At 49.0% G+C, this 21,354-nt stretch overlaps 1 protein-coding gene across 1 annotated transcript in view; it reads right to left on the reverse strand.

Annotated features, from left to right (window-relative positions):
- Nucleotides 1-21,348, reverse strand: part of Wwc1 (WW and C2 domain containing 1) — a 145,427-nt gene extending 124,079 nt beyond the window's left edge. The window contains exon 1 of the mRNA XM_015492560.1: nucleotides 21,157-21,348. Coding sequence (XP_015348046.1) covers nucleotides 21,157-21,275 — 119 coding nt within the window. The 5' untranslated portion in view covers nucleotides 21,276-21,348. The remainder of the gene's footprint in view (nucleotides 1-21,156) is intronic.
- Between the last annotated feature and the right edge of the window lie 6 nt (nucleotides 21,349-21,354).

The raw sequence follows: 21,354 nt of genomic DNA on the forward strand, positions 1-21,354 counted from the left end.
ACCCCAGGGCTTCACGCGTTGCTAGGCAAGCACACTATCACTGAGTTACATCCCCAGATCTGATAAGATTTTTGAACTTGATCATCACTTTATTATTTTTTAACTATAAAATCTTGACCAAATGATGAGGTTGCACTGTCTTTCTTCTGGAGGCAAATTAAGTGTAATTTGGGAAGAAGAGCAAAGACAGGGAGTGGATTCAGAAATAACATCCTCATGAAAAAAACCTGAAAGGAATTTGGCAATTGCCTAAAACCTCATAAAACCGGCAAACATCTAAAGGCTTCTAATTCAGTCCACGTTTAAAATCGGAGGCTCCCCTTTCTCCAGCTCCATCAGAGAAGCATTTGCCTGAGCCTGTGACTACTCCGTGCTACTGCCTATAATTCAGCCAATCCTTTCTTTATTTTTTCTACTGGGGACTGAAACTGGGGCACTTTACCATTGAGCTACATCTCCAGCCTTTTTTTTTTTTCCCCAATTTTTTTTTACTTCAAGACAAGGTCTCACTCAGTTGCTTAAGATACTGCTGAACTCACGCTCCTCCTGCCTCAGCCTCCTGAGTGGTGATGGGATTACAGGTGTGTGCCTCTGTTCCCAGCCCTTTCCTCCTTTCCAAGGACCCAGGGAGGGGTTCTGAGCCTACTGTAGAGGGAGAAGGCAGGCCGCCCTCACCCCAGCTCCTGGGCTGGGTCCCCTGCGGTAGCAGCAGTAGGGGCTGACCCCAGAGTCTCACCAGGTCAGGCCTGGCCTTTCAAAGCCACCCTGCCCCCAGCCAGCCCCTGAAGGTCTCCCAGCACAGTGACACATACACACAGGTAGGTGAGCAAGCTCGGAGGCAGCCTGGACTGGTAAGGCGGGTTTTGGTGCCCGGGCAGTTAAGAATAAGGAAATGCAACTCTTTTTTGGAGTGAGGACGGGCAGCATTCTTCCGGATAGGAGGCACCTGGCTCTCCCTCCAACACAATCAAGACAGCCTGTCTCGAGCTTCTGGTATCTTTGTTTGATTTCTGTTGGGTCAACAGTTACCGGTTTGGCAAATAGCAGTTGCAAGCCTCACACAGAGAATCATGGTAGCAGATTCTGAAACGCGCTGGGGGAAAGGACTCTTGGGAGTTTCATGGTCCAATGGCTCTATTCTTTCACTCCTCCTGCCTGAAAAGCAGGGAGGCAGGCCTGAGCATTCTAGCTGCCCTGGGCTTGGGGTCAGCTTGGGGCTGGAAGAGTGTCCTTTAGCATTTGTTTTTCTACAGCAGGAGGAGTCTCAAGCTATGAAATCTTCCTGAAATACAGACCGGGAGCTGAGCTTCCCCAGGAACACCTCAGCCCCAACACGTGGGCTGCACCCCCGCCCAACAGCTTGGGGCTCTCCTTGCTCCCTCCAAGTGCATTAGCCTGAAGATGTCAGACTCAGCAGCAGAGGAGTCAGAAGGTGGCAGCCTGCTCAGAGAAGCACCCGTTTCATAGTCCCACACTGCAGACCTGCCAGTCCCTGTCAGCCCCTTTCACTTGTCCTCATTCATTTAATGCCCAGTCAGGAGGCTGAGACAGGAGGATTGTGAGTTTGAGGCCAGCCTCGGCAACGTAGAGAGAAGACAAGAAGAAGCCATTCGTGGCTCGGATGGAATACTGGTTTATTTTCCTGGAATGTTCCCAAAGGGACTTTGAACAGCTCGCTAGTGACTCGTTCTTCAGTCATTTTGCACAGGCGTACACACAAACATCAAACAAACTGGACGTGGAGCCAAGGAGGATGAGAGCAGCCTCACTCACACCACCAGGCTGCTGGAGCGGTCCAGGAGGACAGGACCTGGAGGATGGGGCCGGGCCAGGGTGTGTTATCTCAGGAATGTGTTGGGGCAAGGTCCACCTGATGCTGAAACAGTTCCTAGGTGAACTGAGCTGGCTGGGTTGGGTCCTCATCCTGATGGAAAAGCCCTTGGAATCTGGCCACATGTCCTTGCCACACTCATGCTGGAAAGGCAAGGCATCCCCCGGGGCCTCCAGCTGCTGGCTACCTACCCTTCTTGTCCCCAGTCCCCCACCAGAGGCCACCAGTGGCCCTGGCTCAACCAGCCCCAGCCTCGGCCTCCCTGAGGCAGCGTTTCTGCTGGCCCCTTGCAGCAGGCTTTCTGTCTGCCCAGGGAGCTCACCCAGTGGCCCTTGCACTTGTCCCGATGGCTCAAATACCTTCTGGGGAGCTTACTGGGGACCCCGGGACCCGCTCATCTTGCTCTTGCCCCTGTTCTCTCAAACAGGACTCTGCCTCTTTGATCTCTGCAGGGAGCCCCCTCATGACCCCTAAGAACCAACAAGCACGACCCTTCCCATGAGGGTCCCCCAACATCATGACTGGCCCTTGTTCCCCAGAGGCCATGTCCTGCAGCCCTGGTGGACTGCCTGCACAGCCTGGGTCTACTCTGACCTTTGGCATCTGACCCTGCTTGTCACTTCGCCAGGGCCTTGTGACCTTGCATTTTCTCAGCAGGTGTGAACCCGGATCTACTGAGCTCCATTGTCCCACGGCTCCAGTCTCTCATCCCGTGTGGGGATCGGGGAATGAGTTAAGAAGCTCCTTTCCTTACATAGCATTTACAACTGGCCATAAAAATGCTCTGCTTACTGATACCACAAATATGTGGCGTGCCCTAGGGCAGAGCTAGGAACAGGAAAAAAAAAAAAAATGACCACGCAACCAGCAGCCCTGAACGTCAGTGTGGCTCAAGGGCAACACAGACATGGATCCCAGGACCTGCAGACGCCGCATTACACCCCGTACACATGTATGGAAATGTCACACTGTGCCCTATAATTAATTGACAGTTAATAGGTGTCAATTAATTTTTTAAAAAATTTTAATGCAGGTTCTTTTAATGCAGGAGCTTGTCACAGCAGGGTGAGGGCAGAAGCAGGGCTCAGAACTGAACACCGGCTCAGATACAGTAACCGCCAACGCCTGCAATTAGCACCAGTGTTCAGAACAATTTACTCTGGAGGTTCTGAGAAAAAATATCCTGGGTGAGCAGCTGCTGTGGTTGGTATCCCCTGACTCCTGACCCTTGACCTCTGACACCAGGTGAGAGCAGCTCAAGGCCTTTTACATCAGCATCCCATCACGTGCTACCCATGACAGAAAGAGGGGTGTCAATGGGTACAGCCAGGCTGGGGAGAACAGCCATGCTCAGTTGTGGCAGCTGAGCGGAAGGGCTCGAGATGGATGGGGCTTTGCAGTCCATCTGGGTCACCCACAAACTAATGCTGTGGTAGTGGAATAACTTAACACTCTGAGTATTTATGATGAATCTTGCTCCCCGCGAAGTTCCTTAAGAGAGGCAAGCCATCTTAATTCTCATCATAACAGTAGATGCTAGTTTAAGAGTACAAGCTCGAGAGCCAGAGCCTGGTCTTGAATCCTGGCTTTGCCACTTTCTAGCTGTGTGACCTTGAGCAAATTACTTAGCCTCTCAGTGCCCCACTTCCTCATTTCTAAATGGGGAGGTTCAGGTGATGGTGAGTTGAGCTGATAAATAGAAAACTTAGCACTTGACACACAAGAAAATTTGGCCCTAAGTACTTTTAACCTTGTTGGTATAAAGCAAAGAAACTGAGACTCAAAGAGAATAAGCCATTTGCCAAAGGTCACGTGTTAGTAAAGAGGCAAAATTGACTCACAAATGAGGGGTTTGGGAACAAGCAGAAACCATGACGTGGGTAGGCAGACCGAGAGAGTAGAGAGAGACACAGGTGACCGTGCTGCCTCAGGCTCTGTGGCCTCCCAGCTGCAGCTCCCGCCAGTCCAGGGTCAGCTCCACTCCCTTCCTGAGATTCCTGATAATCCTTGGACCTCACAGCAGCCTGTCTTTTCTAGAGCTGTCCTGCATGAGCCTCTGTTGTCCTGGACCAGGGCAGACCTTACTTAGAGCCGGTTCTTTCCAGGGAGAGAGAGGGTGGGTGAGAATGGGCCTTACGGGGTCAGCGACATCCCATGCCACCTGTGATGGCTAGTGGGGTGTTATCCGGAGAACGGCCAAGTGCAGGGTATGCTTGGGAACTGCACTTGGCCAGGTGACTAGGGGCAGGGAACAAATGATAAGAACTCAACAATCATAGCTAACGATCAAGGGTACTGGGCACCTGCAAAATAATATGCCTTGTTTACTTAACTTAATCTTAATAAAACCTGCAGGAGGGATGTCCTTGTATCTTAGGAAATATACACTCAAGTATTAAATTTTACAAGTAGTAAAAAGACATGTTTCTGACTTACCCTTAAATAAAATGGTTTTATATACATTACAGAATGAACAACCTAATCCGAAAATCCCAAATCTGAAAAGCTCCCAAATTTGAAATTTTCTGGGCGTCACCATGACACAAGCAGAAAGCTCCACACCATGAAACTTTGTTTCCTGCACAAAGTCACTGAACATATTGTGGGAGATGACCTTCAGCCCATGCACAGAGGGTGTACACAAAGCAAGAAAGAAGTTTGTGTCTTGACTAGGGTCCCATCTCCAAGATATCTTATTATGTAAATGCAAATATTCCAAATGTCCAAGTCAGCTTTCTGTTGCTGGGACAAAATACCTGAGACAAACAACTTAAAGGTGGAAAGATTGACTTTGGGTAACAGTTTCAGGGGTTTCAGTTCTGGGTTGGTTGGTTCCATCGTTTTTGAGGCTGTTTTGAGCAGAACATCATGGTGGGAGCATGTGGTGGAGCAAAGCTGCCCCCCTCAGAGCAGCCAGGAAGCAGAGAGAGACAGAGGAAGAGGCCAGGTCCCAATATCCCCTTCAAGGGTACACCCCCTATGGCCTAACTTCCTTCCACTGTGCTCCACCTCATGAAGCTTCTAACACTTCCTACTAGAGCCATGGGTCTGGAACACATAGGTCTTTGGGGGATATTCAGGATCTGGGAGATAAAAATCTGGAAAAAAAAAATCCAAAATCTAAACACTTCTGGTCCCAAGCATTTCTGATGAGTTCACTCCACCTGTATATTTTTCTGAAAGACAGTGAGAGAATATGAGGTAAAGAGGCAACATGTAAAAGTCATATCTGGATAAAGAGTATATGGGAATTCCTTGTATTAGTTTTGCAACTTTCTTGAATGTTTAAAATCACATCTGAACAAAAGATACCAAAATATGTGTGGGAAAGGTTTTTTTGTTTTTATTTTTGGGGGCAGGGAGTGTTATGCTGGGGATGGAACCCGGGGCCTCGAGCATGCTAGGCAGGTGCTCCACCACTGAACTATATCTCCGGCCCAGAAAGGTCTTTTGAAAGCACTCTCAAAGTAGAATGAGGTAAACATTACTATTATTCCCATTTTACAGGTGAAAAAAAAGTGAGGTAGAGCCTTAAAAATGGGACTGGGAGCATCTTCGAAAGGCTTTGTCAAGAGAAGCATGCCCCTCAGTATCCCAGGGAAGTCACTAATGGGGCCAAGGAGGGGGTGTAGGGTATAGAAGCTGGTCTGTTATCAGGGGCCAGCAGAGGGGTGAGATCTCTCATGTGGTCCCATTTTCCTCTACACCTCTGCATAAGCACACAGAAAATGATTGAGGGCTCAGCTTGGAAAAGACAGGGCTCAAGTGAGATCTCAGCAGGTGTGGGGGGAAGGAAGAATCAGGATAGATGTTCCTGGAAATAAGAGATGCCTGTGGGCAGGGGCGTGGGCGGACAGGAACCAGGTGGGAGGAAGACCTGCATTCCATTGGGCACCATTTGGACCTTTAGAACCTAAACATGCTGTAATTAGAACAGAGAGACCTTCTCACCGTCTGGCAGGAAAGGCAAGCGGCCAAGCTGTTTGTTCAGACCAGGACTCCGTCCACCTTCAGACTGGCTGCAGTTTGCCCCGCCTGCCTGTCTCAGGTACAACATCCAGCAGGTACTTGAAAGTGGACACCTGGGGTTTCATGGCAGAGCAGATGGTTGAAGGCTTGGAGGACACAGGACACCGCTAGGGAAGCACAGCACCCACAGACGCTGTAGGTGACCAAGGAGGGCACCTCTGGGCGGCCCCTGATGACCCCACAGGACTCTGCTCCAGGATGGGGGAGGGGGATGGAGCACACAGCCACGGGTCAGATTCTTCAAAGCAGGAGCACCAGGGCAGGCCTAGAGACTGAAGACTCACTCTTGGCCAGAGAACAACCGAGTCTGTTCTAGAAAAGTCCACAGAAGCTCAAAGAAAGGCAGAAGGAAGCAAGGTGTGGAGGAGGCGGAAGGATCCTAGTTCTCATTGGGTCTCTAGAACCATGTGCAATTTGGGACAAATCTGCTCCCTTGATTAGTGGTTGTCAAACTTAAGACTCCATCAAAATCATTCAGGGGTCCTTTTAACAAATGCAAAGTCTGGATTTAACCTCCTGAGATTCTGATTAGGCCGACTGGGGCGGGGGGCTGGGAATCTGCACTGGGGCCACTCTCCCTCTTTAGAGGTTCAGAGGAACACGATCAACGGGTCATGCTGCCTCCAGGAGAAAACAGAACCCTTTGGCCAGAGGTGGATCTGATTTAAAACAAAAAGCAAACTCAGTTTTTCCAACTACAAAACTTGATAACTTTATATCTTGACCTTTCATATTACTTACAAGGCCCGTTATTTCCTAAGACACCACCTTCTTTATTTTCCTCACCTGGAATTATTTTGTGCATGTTCTTGTTATTTGTAAGCTCCAGGTGGGACAATGTCAGTCTTTGTTCACTGCTATATCCCCTTCCTTGCACGGCTCCCACCAGGAAGCCAACACACAAAGGTAATGGAATGCTTTAGATTCAATCCTATCCAACTGCAGCAGAAAGGGAAAGTAATCCACGCGTGCTCAGCCAACCTCAGGCTGAGATGACCCACTTGACTTCTAGTGAACTCAAGGCAAACATCCTGAAGGATGTTCCAATGGGCAAACAAGAATGTGGCAGACCAAGCCCACAGGCTGTGCAGGTGCCAAAGAAGCACAGGGAAACTTGGTTCTTACTAGCCTTCCATACCAAAGTAAGGAGACAGCTCCGTTGAGCAGAACCTGGTCTCTCACCACGGACAGGGGCATCTGGTCAGGGAATCTTGGAGGGATGCATGAACCAAATGAACAAGTTCACACGCCCTGCTTATTCAGAAAAGGACATTTGCTAAAGCAGGAGTAGAGCAAGCAGGAAGCTCCAGCTTCCCAGATAGACCCTGAGCAATGCAAGAAGGTGCCCCTGAAGAAATTTCAGTAGCCAGGAGCAAGGGTGGCACACCTGTCACCCTAACTATGGGGGATGTTGAGGCGGAAGTGGGAGGAACGCAAATTCAAGGCCAGCCTGGGCAACTTGGACAGATTCCTATTTCAAGATTATTTTTTAATAAAATTTTTTTAAAGAAAAAGTAACAATTCTTGCCTCACAGTGTTGCTGTTAGAATTAAATTAGATGATGCCTTCAAAGCACCCAGACCAGAGTGGGGCACCATGCAAACCTTAACAGATGTTCACCAGTGATAATTCTTGTCTACAGGCTATGATCCGCATGGCGAGAGCATCCACACCCACATCTGGGGGAATGGAGGATGCAGGTAAGTGGATGAATATACAGACTCCATGCAGCAGCTGAAGGGAGCCCCGCCTCAGCTGGCAACCTCCGACCAATTTATTTAAGAGCATTAGTGCTGCCGTGGGAGTTGAAGATTTTCACATTCAGGCGAAAAGGAGCCCAAATCTCTTAGATACTTAACACATCAGGAAAGAAATATCAAGACAGGTACAGAAGAGGGAAATTTGCCAAACAGCAAAGTACCTGACATTCCCTCAAATATCTATTTCTCCACCTCCTGCAACTATTTTTTTTTTAAGAAAAAAACTTCTTGAATCATCTCAATTTTTCCAAGTAGAATCGTATAAATGACACGTTTTAAAGTGTTATCTGACGCTCATATGGGTGCCCTTGACAAGGTACTCTCACATAAAATCATTCAAATCCTCTACGTATTAGGGAAAGGCAGATATATTTAATACAGTGATTCCCCACTGTAGCTGCACTTCAGGATCAACTGAGGACTTTCTAAATATCCCACAGTCATGCCATACCCCAGAGCAATGAAAACAGAATCTCCAAGGATGGGCCACTCATGGGTATTTTCAAATTCCCCTCCAGGGATCCCATGATTCCAATATGTAGCAGAAGCTGGGCACCACTAACTTTTCCTCATTTTTCCTGCAACCCCAATGACCCCCCTTCATTCTCTATTGGGGAAAGGCGATCAAGAGTCCTTATTCACTCATTTTACAGTTATGAAGACCCAGACTCAAGAAGGGCAAGGGAGCTGAGCGCAGAGGCACACACCTATAATACCAGCAGCTCAGGAGGCTGAGGCAGGAGGATCATGAGTTCATAGCCAGCCTCAGCAAAAGTGAGGTGCTAAGCCACTCAGTGAGACCCTGTCTCTAGATAAAATACAAAATAGGGCTGGGGATGTGGCTCAGTGGTTGAGTGCCCAAGTTCAATCCCAGGGACCAAAAAAAAAAAAAGAAAGAAGGGCAGAAGCCTGGATCTCCTGCCTCCCATGTGCGGCTCCCTCGACACCAGCCACTCAGCTATGCATGAACCGAGAGCGGGGAAGATGCAGGAAATCACACCATTCTAATAATGCAAAGAAGATGCTCTGGAGCCTGGCAAGGGAGGAGGGGCAGGCTTTTCTACAATTTGTCTGAGAGCTGAGTCACCACACAAAACAAAGGAGATGTCAAGTGAGGGTGAGGGCCTGAAGAAGGGAGTGTGGAGGATCAGCTTAGACAGCAAGGTTCGAGCATGATATTAAAATGCTCACAAGTCCACGAAGACCATTGCAACTGGCTCCCTACACCTGTGCTCAGAAAGGTCTGCACCCTGTCCGGCTTCTGCTGCTCCACCACTAACAATGCCTGGTCACTCTGGCTGCCAGTGGCTCATAGACTTGAGTGGGCAGCAGCTCACCCGGAGGGCTTGTTTTACTGCAGATTGCCAGGTACACCCCCAGAGCTTCTCATTCTGCAGGCCTGATGTGGGTGAACTTGATAAGCTGCTCTGGGACCACATCTGAAGAACGACTGTACCAGGCAAAAAAAACCTCGGGGGGGGGGGGCGCACAGTGACCAGTAAAAGGACTGAAGAAAAACCCAGGGTCCTCCACTGGCTGCCAGCAAATATTTGTTTTATGTCAGCCAAGAAAATAAACCACTTTAAGTTGGTTTTGAGACTCCTTGAGCCGTAAGATGCCTTTAATATTCCTGTCTAGCAAAAGTCATTGTTCACTGGAGAAGGGTCTATCTTCTCAAGTGTGATCAGTGTTTCTGCGGAACATTTTTCTCAGTTAGAAAAAACAAAGAAGAAGTGGTTTATGTCCAAAAAAATCTGGTCCTCAAAATATATGAATTGGGTAGTAACAATATCACTATACAGAAAGCTATAAAAAGGACTGGGGTGGGGGTGGGGGTGGTGCAATCACTGCAGTTAGAACTGCCTAGTGAATGGAAGAGGAATATAATAAAGGACCTTTAATGTGATTTGTATCAACCCTAATTTATTCTCATTTTGCCATTGAAGAAATGGAAGTTCCAGAGGGTGTGAGTGATTTGGCCAAAGTCAAAGAACTAGCGAGTGACAAAGGTATATATAATTGAAGGAGAGGTTGGACTGGGGATACAGTTCAGTACTAGGGCACTTGCCTAGCATGTGGGAGGCCCTGGGTTCAATCGCCAGCACTGCTTTCAAAAAAAGCCTTTAATCAGGTAGGGGCGGGATTTTTCAGATGGAATTTTTCAATTCCATAGAAAAAGAAACATGTCTCTTCTCCTCCACCCCTGCCTCCCTGCACTACCTAGAACAGAAGTGGGAAAAGTTCCCAGGGGTGAAAAAGCCCAGAGACCCTTCCTCTGCCACTCAGCACAGGTCTAAGTCCAGCTGGTGAAGTGGCTCAGTGTGAGAAACAGTTCCTGTGATCTTCTGTGACTGGGATATCTAAATTCTATTCATTCTAATTCAAGACAAGTGCCTTCTGGTTTCCAGAATCCCCCAGACTGCCTGCATCTCTGTGCTTTATTCCAGAATGGACAAGAAAACCCTATAGCATTTTGCTTCCACTTAGGTTTTGGTTAGCAAAACCAGAACAACATACACTCCACAGTCATGACAGTGCAGGGACCATTTCCTTTAGCCCTGGAAGGAGTGTCAGCCCCTGTTTTCAGTTTCCTCAACTGCAGATATATAGTAACCACTCGTAGGTTATTGCAGTGATTCAAGGAGTCAATGTATCAGTGGTTCACAAAGTGTAAGACACAGGTCAGCAGTGTCACTGGAGACCTGTTGGAAACGTACCTTCTCCCCACAAGACCCATGTGTCACACTGTGGTGTTTAATAAGCCTTCCAAGGGGCTTCTGATGCTTGTTCAAGGCTGACAACCACTGCTCTCGAATGTATGCACCACAAAGAGTATGTGCTGGTGTGATCTCTGCAAAAATCTTCTGTGCTAGAACAATGGCTGCCCTATTGCTGGCAAGCCATTTGATAAACAGCTATCAATGCTAAATGCATCCAGATGAACAGGAGAAGAGGGAAACTGAGGCTCAGAGAGCTTGGCCCTTCCAGCTGTATTTGCACAGCTCCAGGAGCCATGTCTCTCACTAATTTGCAGTAAATTCCATGCATTGGAGACTGACCTCCTTATCTCACTGCTGCATTCCCAGCACTCAAACCAGCTCATCACAGCAGGCTCTTGGTAACTCCCTACTGAGGTCAAAGTTCTCCAAGCCCCACACCTAGGTTCACACCATCACCATCAACAGGTGTCACACACACCTCCATTCTCCTAAGATGGTAAAAGAATTCTAAAGAACACCAAGCCCCTGGTCATAACGTGATTTATCTGTTTAACTATCGGTCAGTCTTCCTCATCTAAGTGTGTACCCCACTGCAGTGGGACTTTGCTCTGATCCTTGGCACTGGTGAGAGAGGCTGAGCACAGTAGGTACTCCATAAATACCTGTGGAGTGAATGGCCAACACCTGGCTGGGTGGGACTGATTAATGCCAATGCCCTTCGGCACCTCCACCACACTAAAATGGACAGACAGGTTCTCCAACAGCTGTTGAACAAGCGCAAGCAGGGAGACGGAGTTGCAAGGACATGCTATCAAAGCAGTCACGAGTGAATCCCAGGGACCCCTGCTCCTGCACCACGCTTCCCAGCTCTGCAATGGCAATTCAATTCATGGCCCCGCTGGCTGCTCACGCAGCCTCAGTGCCAGCTCATTGGCAAGGGCTGCTTCGCTCCAGAAATTCCAAAGAAGGGCTCGGCTCTGATAAGACCTGGGGGGTGTGGGGGAGTTTACTGATTTATTTCTATAATGCAAGCACAACTAAAGTCAATGTGGCCCAGGTGAGCTGTAGCCCAGCGAGAAAACATCACGCTGGAGAGAAGAGGTGGGTTTTAGTCCCTCTACCAATGCATGCGGGCATAAGTTAGCCTGGCTATGTAGGGCTCCCGGTGGAGAGCATGATGTGCACTAGGCATGCTGAGACTTCCTGTATCTGGGGTCATCTCATCCTGGTCACAAGCCTAGGGTAGGCACAACCTACTGTTATTCCTGCTCTACACCGAGAAGGAACTGGTTTAAGGCTACTTACTACCTGTGAGAAAGCCAGACGTGACCCTGTGTCTCTGATCTTTATGAAGGTCTTATCCACTGCAGGGGGTGGGGTGTCACACCAATGACTGCCCGCAACAAGTGAACGTTACTCCATGAGCGAATACGGTAGATACACTGACAAGTCCTCGGTAGCTAATCAGCCCCTCTCCTTTTTTCTCCCTCTCCCTCTCTCCCTCTCTCCCTTTCTCTCTTAAGGAGTGGGGTTTTTAATGGGATTGTTGTTGTTGTTGTTCAAGGCATTGAACAGTTGCAAAGACCTTACCTACTCTGGGAGACTATCTGCTTCCTTCTGGGGTGGGGATATAGCTCAGTTGGTAGAGTGCTTGCCTCGTATGCACAAGCCACTGAGTTCAATCCCCAGCACCAAATAAATACATAAATAAATAAAATTAAAATTGCCTCCTTCTTTTCTGCACCTCCCTTTTTCCACCATAAAATTAGTGGGTAAGGAGAGGCAGAAAGGTCTGAAGTCATATCTGAGCGCTGGCAGCCCTTGCAGACTATCCAATCAATCTCTTCTCTTGCCCGTGGAGCACTTGAACTTCAGCAAGCTCAAAGCTAGTCCACGGAGCCCAACAGGCAGAACTAAAAGGTAGAAAGCCCTAACCAAGCTCACAGAAGGGAAAGTCCAGGGAACCACATATATATACTCAGCTCAGCTCTACCCGGACACCTTCAGAGCTGGCCTACAACACCTGGGGCTGACCTCAAGCTTAAGTGCCCCACACCAGCCCAATTCAGGTAGGATGACCAGGAAGCCCAAAGATGAAGCCTTACAAATCAATGAGTAGAGCTGGAGATTTAGCTTGGTGGTAGAGCACAAAACCAAACCTACTTAGTGGGCACATGCCTATAATCCCAGCAATTCAGGTGGCAAGGCAAGAGGATCGCAAGTTTGAGGCCAGCCTCAGCAACTTAGAGAGGTCCTAAGCAATTTAGCGAGACCCTATCTCAAAATAAAAAATAAGGGCTGGGGATATAGCTTAGTGGTAGTGACCTTGGATTTAATCCCCTGTACCAAAACAACAACAAAAACCTACTTACAAGGTGAAGGTGAACAGCTCCACCTAAGCATCTGTACGCTCTTGCCTGCTCTCCATCACTTGCCAAGCTGATTAAAATCAAAGTCTGTGCAGGGCTGGCACTGGGGCCTTAGGCAAGCCATAGTGTCCAGCTAAAATAAAATGAATGACACTGACCATCCCCCAGCAATTACTGGGATTTTTTAAAGTTCCTCTCTATTTATGGCAATAGTTTCCCGTTTGTGAAAGTGGCACAAAAATTTTAAGAGTGAGTTGATCCAAAGTCAAGTATTAAAGTAAGCAATAGCTCAAGTGGATATACCAGAAAGTCAAGAAGGTGGCNCTCTCTCTCTCTCTCTCTCTCTCTCTCTCTCTCTCTCTCTCTCTCTCTCTCTCTCTCTCTCTCTCTCTCTCTCTCTCTCTCTCTCTCTCTCTCCACCCATGGAAAGAGATGACAGGGATGGAAAGAGGAAGGCTTGGCAATCAGCAGACCTAGATTCTGATTCCAACTCTGTCCCTTCCTACCTGCGCACAACCTTGAGAGCTCATTACCTGACATCTCTCGGTCTCAGTTTCCCCATTTGCAGGAAAAATAGGATGCACAACAGTGCCTGGCATGGGACAAATGCTGACTAAAGATCACTAGAGCTGATCATTATTATTGATCATCATCATCACCTGGCACCAGTTGTTCCCACTGTTAGTGACGGAAACACCAACGGTGCACTCGCAAGAAGTTGGAGTGCATGATGAAATGCTCCCAGAGCCATGACTCTCCCAGAAAAGCCAGGGCAGATGCAGGATCGAAAGTCTGTCCCAGGGTCATCTCATCCTAGCAGCAGCCACCTGATGCCTGCGTCTTGATATTTTATCCTTCCACACCAGTTTCCAGTTGGTAGACCCCAGAGGCGGCCCCAGTGGCCAACCAAACAAGCAACGGCCACCACAGGGCAGAGAGGAAGCCAGTGTGTTGGGGGTGAGGGGACCCCGCCAAAACAGACTCCAACAGCAGCAGGCAGCCCCAGGGGAAAGTCAGCAGCTGCTGCTGGGGGCCTGGTGTCCTCGGGGCCAGAGTGATGAATGGAGCAAGCCAAGAGAAAAAGCCAACAAAGGTGTCCCTAATCTTGATGCAGTTTCATGTATTTTTTTTTTTTTCCCTCTCTGACCATAGAGAGAGAACTTAAGCCTCAGTCCCTTTTCTTTGGCAGACATTTGAAACGGAAAGATCCCATTTCTTCCCAGTGCGAGATGTCATGGGTAGAGAGGCTACTGGGGGGACGGGGGTGCAAGTAATTCACAGCTCTGGTTCTCTCTTCACTCCACCCTGCCATCCCTGTCAAGCATCTTTAGAGTACATCCCCCCTCCAGTATCACAGCAGATGCGGTCCCATTATCCCGCACCCCGGACCCCATTATTATGACAAGAGGTTTTCTGCTTAGGAGCTGGAGGCTGAATGGCCCGCTGGCAAAGGTTAAATAACAAATCGCTGCTGGATCCAGTTTCTCAGTTTTCTCTCCCTTTATCTCCCTCTGAAGCAGGGATTCCACAGCCCGGCTCAGCCCAGCTGCCACTGCAGCAAGTACGGCTTCTGGCTACAGCACCTCCAGGTGTGTGGGGCCGGCTGGCCTTCTGTGCAGGAGAGGCCTGGTGTGAGGTTTTCACACGAACTCAACCCAGGTCCAACCGCAGTCCTGTCCAAGCTGAAGTGCTTCCCTCAGCAAACAGCAAGGAGCTGGTGACAGAAATGCCACTGGAGCCACTTCTCCAAATGAAGTGGATTTCACTCATCCAGGGCCCTCACCCCGCTGGGGACTGTGGGTCCTTGTCATCTGGAGACACATGTGACCAGAGAGAACTCCTGACGTGAGGTTGGCAGCTACTAAAAATGCTACACGAACCTGACCATTCAGACAGTCCGGCCAGCTACAGGCTGGCCACCTCCAGCCCCCACTCATCCCGACCTTGTCTCTTTTTACGTGCACCTGAGCTTGGTGTGCCAGCCTTCCTGGTAACTAAGGCAACCTGATTCTCTTCCCTTCAAAAGGGCAGTGTTTCTCTCACGGCTACCTGGGACCCCAGGGAATGAGAAAATCAGGTCAGTTTGACTAAGCCCTCTCCCTGGAAGGGGGAGGGATGGGGACAGAGAGGAGCTGTCTTGGCTACTCATTCCCTGGCTGTTGGGAGCCTTTGCCCAAGCAACATGGAAACGACTTTGACCTGCACACACTGCACCCTTCAAAGAGTCTCTGCCTCCATCTCTGTTCTCTCATCTCCAGAGATCTGGTTAGCTGGCTGCTCCCAAAGGTAGAGTTTATGCCAAACGGTCTCCCAAGCACCATGAAGATCTCAACAGCTTCTCCAACAGAGACTCCTTAGTAACATCCCGCCCTGAGATCACATCACTTTGCCCCTTCTAAAGAAGGAGCGGTAACCCTTAAAACCAACTTGTCAAAAGGGTGGGACCTTGACGTGGGTGAACAAACCTGGCCAAGGTGACCCAGAATACCTAACACAAGTGTAGGTTCAGAACTCTGGCAACTGGGTCTCCGTCATTCCTCAGCCTTTCTAATTTCTAAGTCTCGGGTGCTCCTACACATGTCATGTGGCTATTGAAAGGATTACATGAGATCACAACACAAAATGCTTCACCCAGCAGGCAGCAGAAGATGAGGATTCAATAGATGGTGGCATTTATTATTATCTTACTCACTTGTAGGTTCCCAAGTCTCTTCTTTCTTTCTGTTATCTATATTAGTACTTTGTAACCTTATCTCTGTCTTAAGAATTAACCTTATGTTCTCATGCATGGTAGATGCTCATAGAATATGTAGTTTTTAAACTTGAGCCTTAAAAAGAGTAGAGGAGCCCTCTAAAAATGTGCATATAGGTATTATTATTACAAGTCTATAGATGATATTAGAACATCGAGCAGAAGCATGGACTAGAGGCTTTGAGTAAATCCCAAGGCAGGCTAGTTATACCTCACTGAAGAAAGCACGTCAGAATATAAATTGGTAGAAAATGACATCTGCCGAGCAATAACCCTAAATCCATTTTAACAATTTGTAAAAACAATAATTCATTTGTGATCACTAGTACATAGACTGCTCAACATACAGCAAACTCCTATGACACCACACATGGTGGCCTTGACACTGTGAACTGAAACTCACTCGTCAATCTACACACCCAAAAAGGATTAGAAGAAATAATTCAGTCATAGCATAAAACATCCCTGAATTCTTACCATGGAGGAGGAGAACCTGGATCTGATTTTTAGGGAAAAGTTTACATATAAGAAAAAGGAAAAGAGACCTTTACTAGACTCAAGGTTGGCATTGTTTACCATGTGACCTTGGACAAGTCACTTATCTCTGAGTCTCCGTTTCATCTATGCAATGACAGGCATGGGTTGTAGAACCAGAAAGGCCCTTTGCAGCTGCAAAGTGGGGTGGAGACTCAGCCTCCCATGGACTCAGGCGCTTTGCAGGTACTTCTTTCTAGTCAAACTGGCATTCCCTAGTGCCTCCTGAGTGCCAGGCTCCGAACTGGCCACCCTGCCAACATTAGTTTATGAATGCTTGGAGTCAAGCCTCATAGATTTATGTGCTTTTCCTCATCCGATGAAAGATAAAACCAAGGTTCAGAGAGAACGTGTAACTTATCAAGGTCACTCAGGGAGCAGGTGGCAGATGCCAGCCCCTGTTTCCATTACCCACACTTGCCCTCTGGTTGACCAGGACCGCTACAGGTGAATGAAATCATGTCTATCCCAGTTCCATTTCCCAGGGCCAAATTCCTGAGGCAGTGGAGCACAGGACTTGAGTCAGCAACTCATTCTGCAGGAGGCTGAATGGTGCAGTGGTTAGAAATGTGGGTTCTGGAGTCAGCCTGCTGGGCAGTCAGTCACTCAGCAGCTCCACAAAAGGGTCGAGTACTTAAGCTGAGGGTGGTGTTCAGTGGTAAATCAGGGCCCTAAGCATGCATGAGGCCCTGGTATTTTTTTTTAAAAATTAGTAGCTTCAGCAAATCTAGCCTACCTAGATTATTCAAGTAGATAATTGTGCCTAGTCCCAGTGTTGTAGAAGGATTTAAAGAAATTTAAAGTCATGTAAAGCTCTCAGCAAACAGCCTAAATAGAGGAATTGCTCAATCATTGCTTGTTCTCCACCTAAATAAGAGGGCACATAGAAGGTGACAAGCAGTCTCAACTCAGGGCAGGGGTCACAAACCTAGGGTCCATGAGGCCCCAGAAATTATGTATGAAATACTTTGTTGGGAGGCTGAGGCAGGAGGATGGCAAGTTCAAGGCCAGCCAGGACAACTTAGTAAGACCCTGTCTCAAAATGCAGATGTAGCTCAGTGACAGAGCACACCCCTGGGTTCAATGCCCCGCACTGAAAAGCAAGCAAGCAAACAAATAAATCCTTTGGGACAAATCGTGCTCCTGGTCTGTCTTATAAGGGTCTTGGGACCCCATGGAGGTTAAGATCTTTTAACTGATGAGGACCCAACTTTCTACAATACAAACTATTTGTGAAACAGATGAGCAAAAGGTGGTCCTGAATCAGAAGAGGAGCTGTCCTCTCTGCCTGGCCTCTTGAGCCACGTGGCCTCCAGATCCAGAAGCTACCTGAGTTCTCAGGTGCTTCCTGCAAGAAGTTGTGAACACACAGCAGGCAATGGGTAGGAATTAGGCTTCAGGAAATTTCTCTGGTAGGACCAGTCCCAATGATCCGTTCTTCTTCAGAGAACAATCAGTGTGTTTGTTTTTGCAGAGTATGAAGTTAAATACACTCAGACTGCTGGCCCTGTGTTGGCAGCTCCCAAAAGCACCCAAGTCTGCAGCATGAGGAGCCCCCCTCTCAGGGGCTGTGTAGGCCTGACATGCAGCACCTGGCTCTCTATGCCCTGTCACCTCCCTACATGGGCCAGGACTGGGGCAGGGCCTGCGAGCGCTGGAGCCTTTTGCCCAGTGGGCAGGGCCCAGGCTACCGACTGGACCCTCTCCGGTTGTTGGGACAACCGTCCTCAGGAATCTCGGTCTCCCTGTGCTCCCTGGGTGAGAAGGGGCGCAGTTGGCAAGGCTGGCCGCTTGGCTGCTCTTCCAACCCCCTGGTGAAAGGGGAAGCTGAAAACTGGATTCCCTACCCCCAGGAGCTCTGTGCGGACAGCACACAAAACAGCTCAGCCCAGAGAGAGGAATGTGCCAAGACATTCTTTAGGGTTGGTAACCGGAGATGCTATTTTGTCCTTGGTGGCTAAGAAATCACTTTTTCAACTGAAGGACCATTTGACTTACTTCTTTTAAATTCAAGGGAATGGGTGGGCATCTCCATGATTCAGGCATGGAAAACACCAAGGCAAACACACACACACACACACACACACACACACACTCTCACTCTTTCTCTCTTAAGGAGTGGGGTTTTTAATGGGATTGTTGTTGTTGTTGTTCAAGGCATTGAACAGTTGCAAAGACCTTACCTACTCTGGGAGACTATCTGCTTCCTTCTGGGGTGGGGATATAGCTCAGTTGGTAGAGTGCTTGCCTCGTATGCACAAGCCACTGAGTTCAATCCCCAGCACCAAATAAATACATAAATAAATAAAATTAAAATTGCCTCCTTCTTTTCTGCACCTCCCTTTTTCCACCATAAAATTAGTGGGTAAGGAGAGGCAGAAAGGTCTGAAGTCATATCTGAGCGCTGGCAGCCCTTGCAGACTATCCAATCAATCTCTTCTCTTGCCCGTGGAGCACTTGAACTTCAGCAAGCTCAAAGCTAGTCCACGGAGCCCAACAGGCAGAACTAAAAGGTAGAAAGCCCTAACCAAGCTCACAGAAGGGAAAGTCCAGGGAACCACATATATATACTCAGCTCAGCTCTACCCGGACACCTTCAGAGCTGGCCTACAACACCTGGGGCTGACCTCAAGCTTAAGTGCCCCACACCAGCCCAATTCAGGTAGGATGACCAGGAAGCCCAAAGATGAAGCCTTACAAATCAATGAGTAGAGCTGGAGATTTAGCTTGGTGGTAGAGCACAAAACCAAACCTACTTAGTGGGCACATGCCTATAATCCCAGCAATTCAGGTGGCAAGGCAAGAGGATCGCAAGTTTGAGGCCAGCCTCAGCAACTTAGAGAGGTCCTAAGCAATTTAGCGAGACCCTATCTCAAAATAAAAAATAAGGGCTGGGGATATAGCTTAGTGGTAGTGACCTTGGATTTAATCCCCTGTACCAAAACAACAACAAAAACCTACTTACAAGGTGAAGGTGAACAGCTCCACCTAAGCATCTGTACGCTCTTGCCTGCTCTCCATCACTTGCCAAGCTGATTAAAATCAAAGTCTGTGCAGGGCTGGCACTGGGGCCTTAGGCAAGCCATAGTGTCCAGCTAAAATAAAATGAATGACACTGACCATCCCCCAGCAATTACTGGGATTTTTTAAAGTTCCTCTCTATTTATGGCAATAGTTTCCCGTTTGTGAAAGTGGCACAAAAATTTTAAGAGTGAGTTGATCCAAAGTCAAGTATTAAAGTAAGCAATAGCTCAAGTGGATATACCAGAAAGTCAAGAAGGTGGCCCATGTGACAATGAAATGTGGGAAACTGTTCTAGCCAAGTCAGTCCTTCAAAGAAAGCTACATGTTGTCCTCTTGCAAGGGTAAAGAATTACAGCTGTTTGCAAAACCTCCCAAAACTGCATTATCATCTCAGATGCATGATTATGGCTGCTGGCCTGGTAATCCTCAACTTCCAACATGACATCCAAATGCTAACAGGCACTGGGTGAGGTCAACTGCAGGGACTTAAACTGTGGGAGGAAAGGTAAGCTTGAATTTGCCTGTTCTTAGAAGACAACTAGAGAAAAGGGGCTGCCAAGTTTACCCACATGTGGGGCAACTGTTTGACATGGGTGGGGGGGGGGGAAGCACGTCAGGAAAACAAGTTTGGCAGGTAGAATGTCGGAGCTGGTCAAAAACTTGGTGCATGCAGGTGGGAAGATCAAAATACTTGAGCAAATCACAACTGGGGACTTCAAATTTTCTCTTATGGTTTAAAAATGTAAGTTGGGCTCTGATCACTCAGGTCCCTTCCAACTTTTAAGAATCCGGCTATTCAACTCCTTCCCTTCCAAGCAAACCATTCATCTGACACATAGGAAAACCACCGCAAAGAGGTCAAAGAAGTTTGCCTAAGGGACACTCTCCAGCATTAAAATGTTCTGTTCCAGATTTGGCATGATGCTGAGCAGAATGGGCACCCAGGAAATGATGAATGAATGAATAGACAGAAGTACTCAATGGAAACTACTAGGAATTTCAACTCTCATTTTCTTTCTGCTACTTTTTAAAAAATTTTTAACCCACATCTTTTATACACCCCATCCTGGACTTCTGAGATATGCCCCACCCCCATCCAAACCCCACATAATGAAAGTTCCATAAAAATCACCTCCATTGCTTCAGGGGACCTGACCCCCAAGGTCACAGACAGGTGAAACTTTCACATTCCTGAGACTCTTTGACCACAAACCGTGTCAGCCTAGGAAAACAAAGTGGTCCGGGGGTGGAAAGGGGTCTCCCCCACCCCCAGCACATACATGGAGAGGGTGTGTGTGCAAAGTAATTCCAAGTAGTCCAAACCGAGAAAGTCTAGGGCGTTCAGACTGCACCTGCCTCAGCACAATCCCGTGCTCCAGCCGGCTAGGCGCTCACCAAGGTCAGGACGCGCTGGTGCAGGGCTGAGGAGCCTCGGGCCCCAGAGAGGAGAAAGGCAGGAGAAAGCGGCGATGGGTAGGGCTTCACCGGAGGCCTCTCACCTCCATCTACATCCTAACAGCTTCCAAGTTGCAGTGAGATTCCTGGAGAACCAGTCTCCCTTGGCTGCCCTCACCGGCTCCCTCCCTCCCGTCCCACCTGGGCCTCCCCAGACTTGCTCCAACACTCTCAGGGGCCAAGGAGGCACCTGTCAAAATGCACACTCCAGGCTGTCTTCTCCTCGCGCAGCGCCCTTCCTCCAGTGGTCTCCACCGAACCCAGTGTCCCTATCACCCCTCCAAACCAGATCCCATCCCCCTCCCCCAGGCGAGTTTCGCGGAAAGACTAGGCTTCTCCAGCTAGGTCGCGGCCCCCGCCCCCGCCGAACCTCTCCCCCTAAAGGGGAAGGGGGCGGGGCTAGAGCTTAAGGTCAAAACTCCCGACAGGTGCTGGCTGGGGCCTAGGTACACCAGCAGGGGATGGCGGTGGGGGCAGATCCGGCCAGCTCACTGGCTGTCCCCTCCTCTAAGCACCCTGCTGGGGCAGCAGTGGCGCTCCAGAAGGGGCGGGGGTGGGAGGCAAACTGAAGAAAGCGCGAGGGACACGCTGAGCTCCCCTGCCCCCCTGCCCAGCCCGGGTCGGTGGCCTCAAGGGCAGGTGGGGACTCTGCCGGGGTGCCGGCAGCTTCCCGGGGTCCTACCTGTCCCGCGGATCGATCCAGCTGGTGGTGCGGTTCGTGTGGTCTATGTAGTAGACCTTGCCGTCGAAGTCGCGAGCCTCCTCCCAGCCCTCCGGCAGGGGCAACTCCGGCCGGGGCATCTTCTCGAGCGCGGCCCGCGCTCCCCCATGCAGCTCGCGGCCGCCGCGGGGCTCAGCGGCTCCGGCCGGCCGTCCCTAG

Source organism: Marmota marmota, unplaced genomic scaffold (genome assembly GCF_001458135.2).
Source record: "Marmota marmota marmota unplaced genomic scaffold, marMar, whole genome shotgun sequence".
NCBI lineage: Eukaryota > Metazoa > Chordata > Mammalia > Rodentia > Sciuridae > Marmota > Marmota marmota.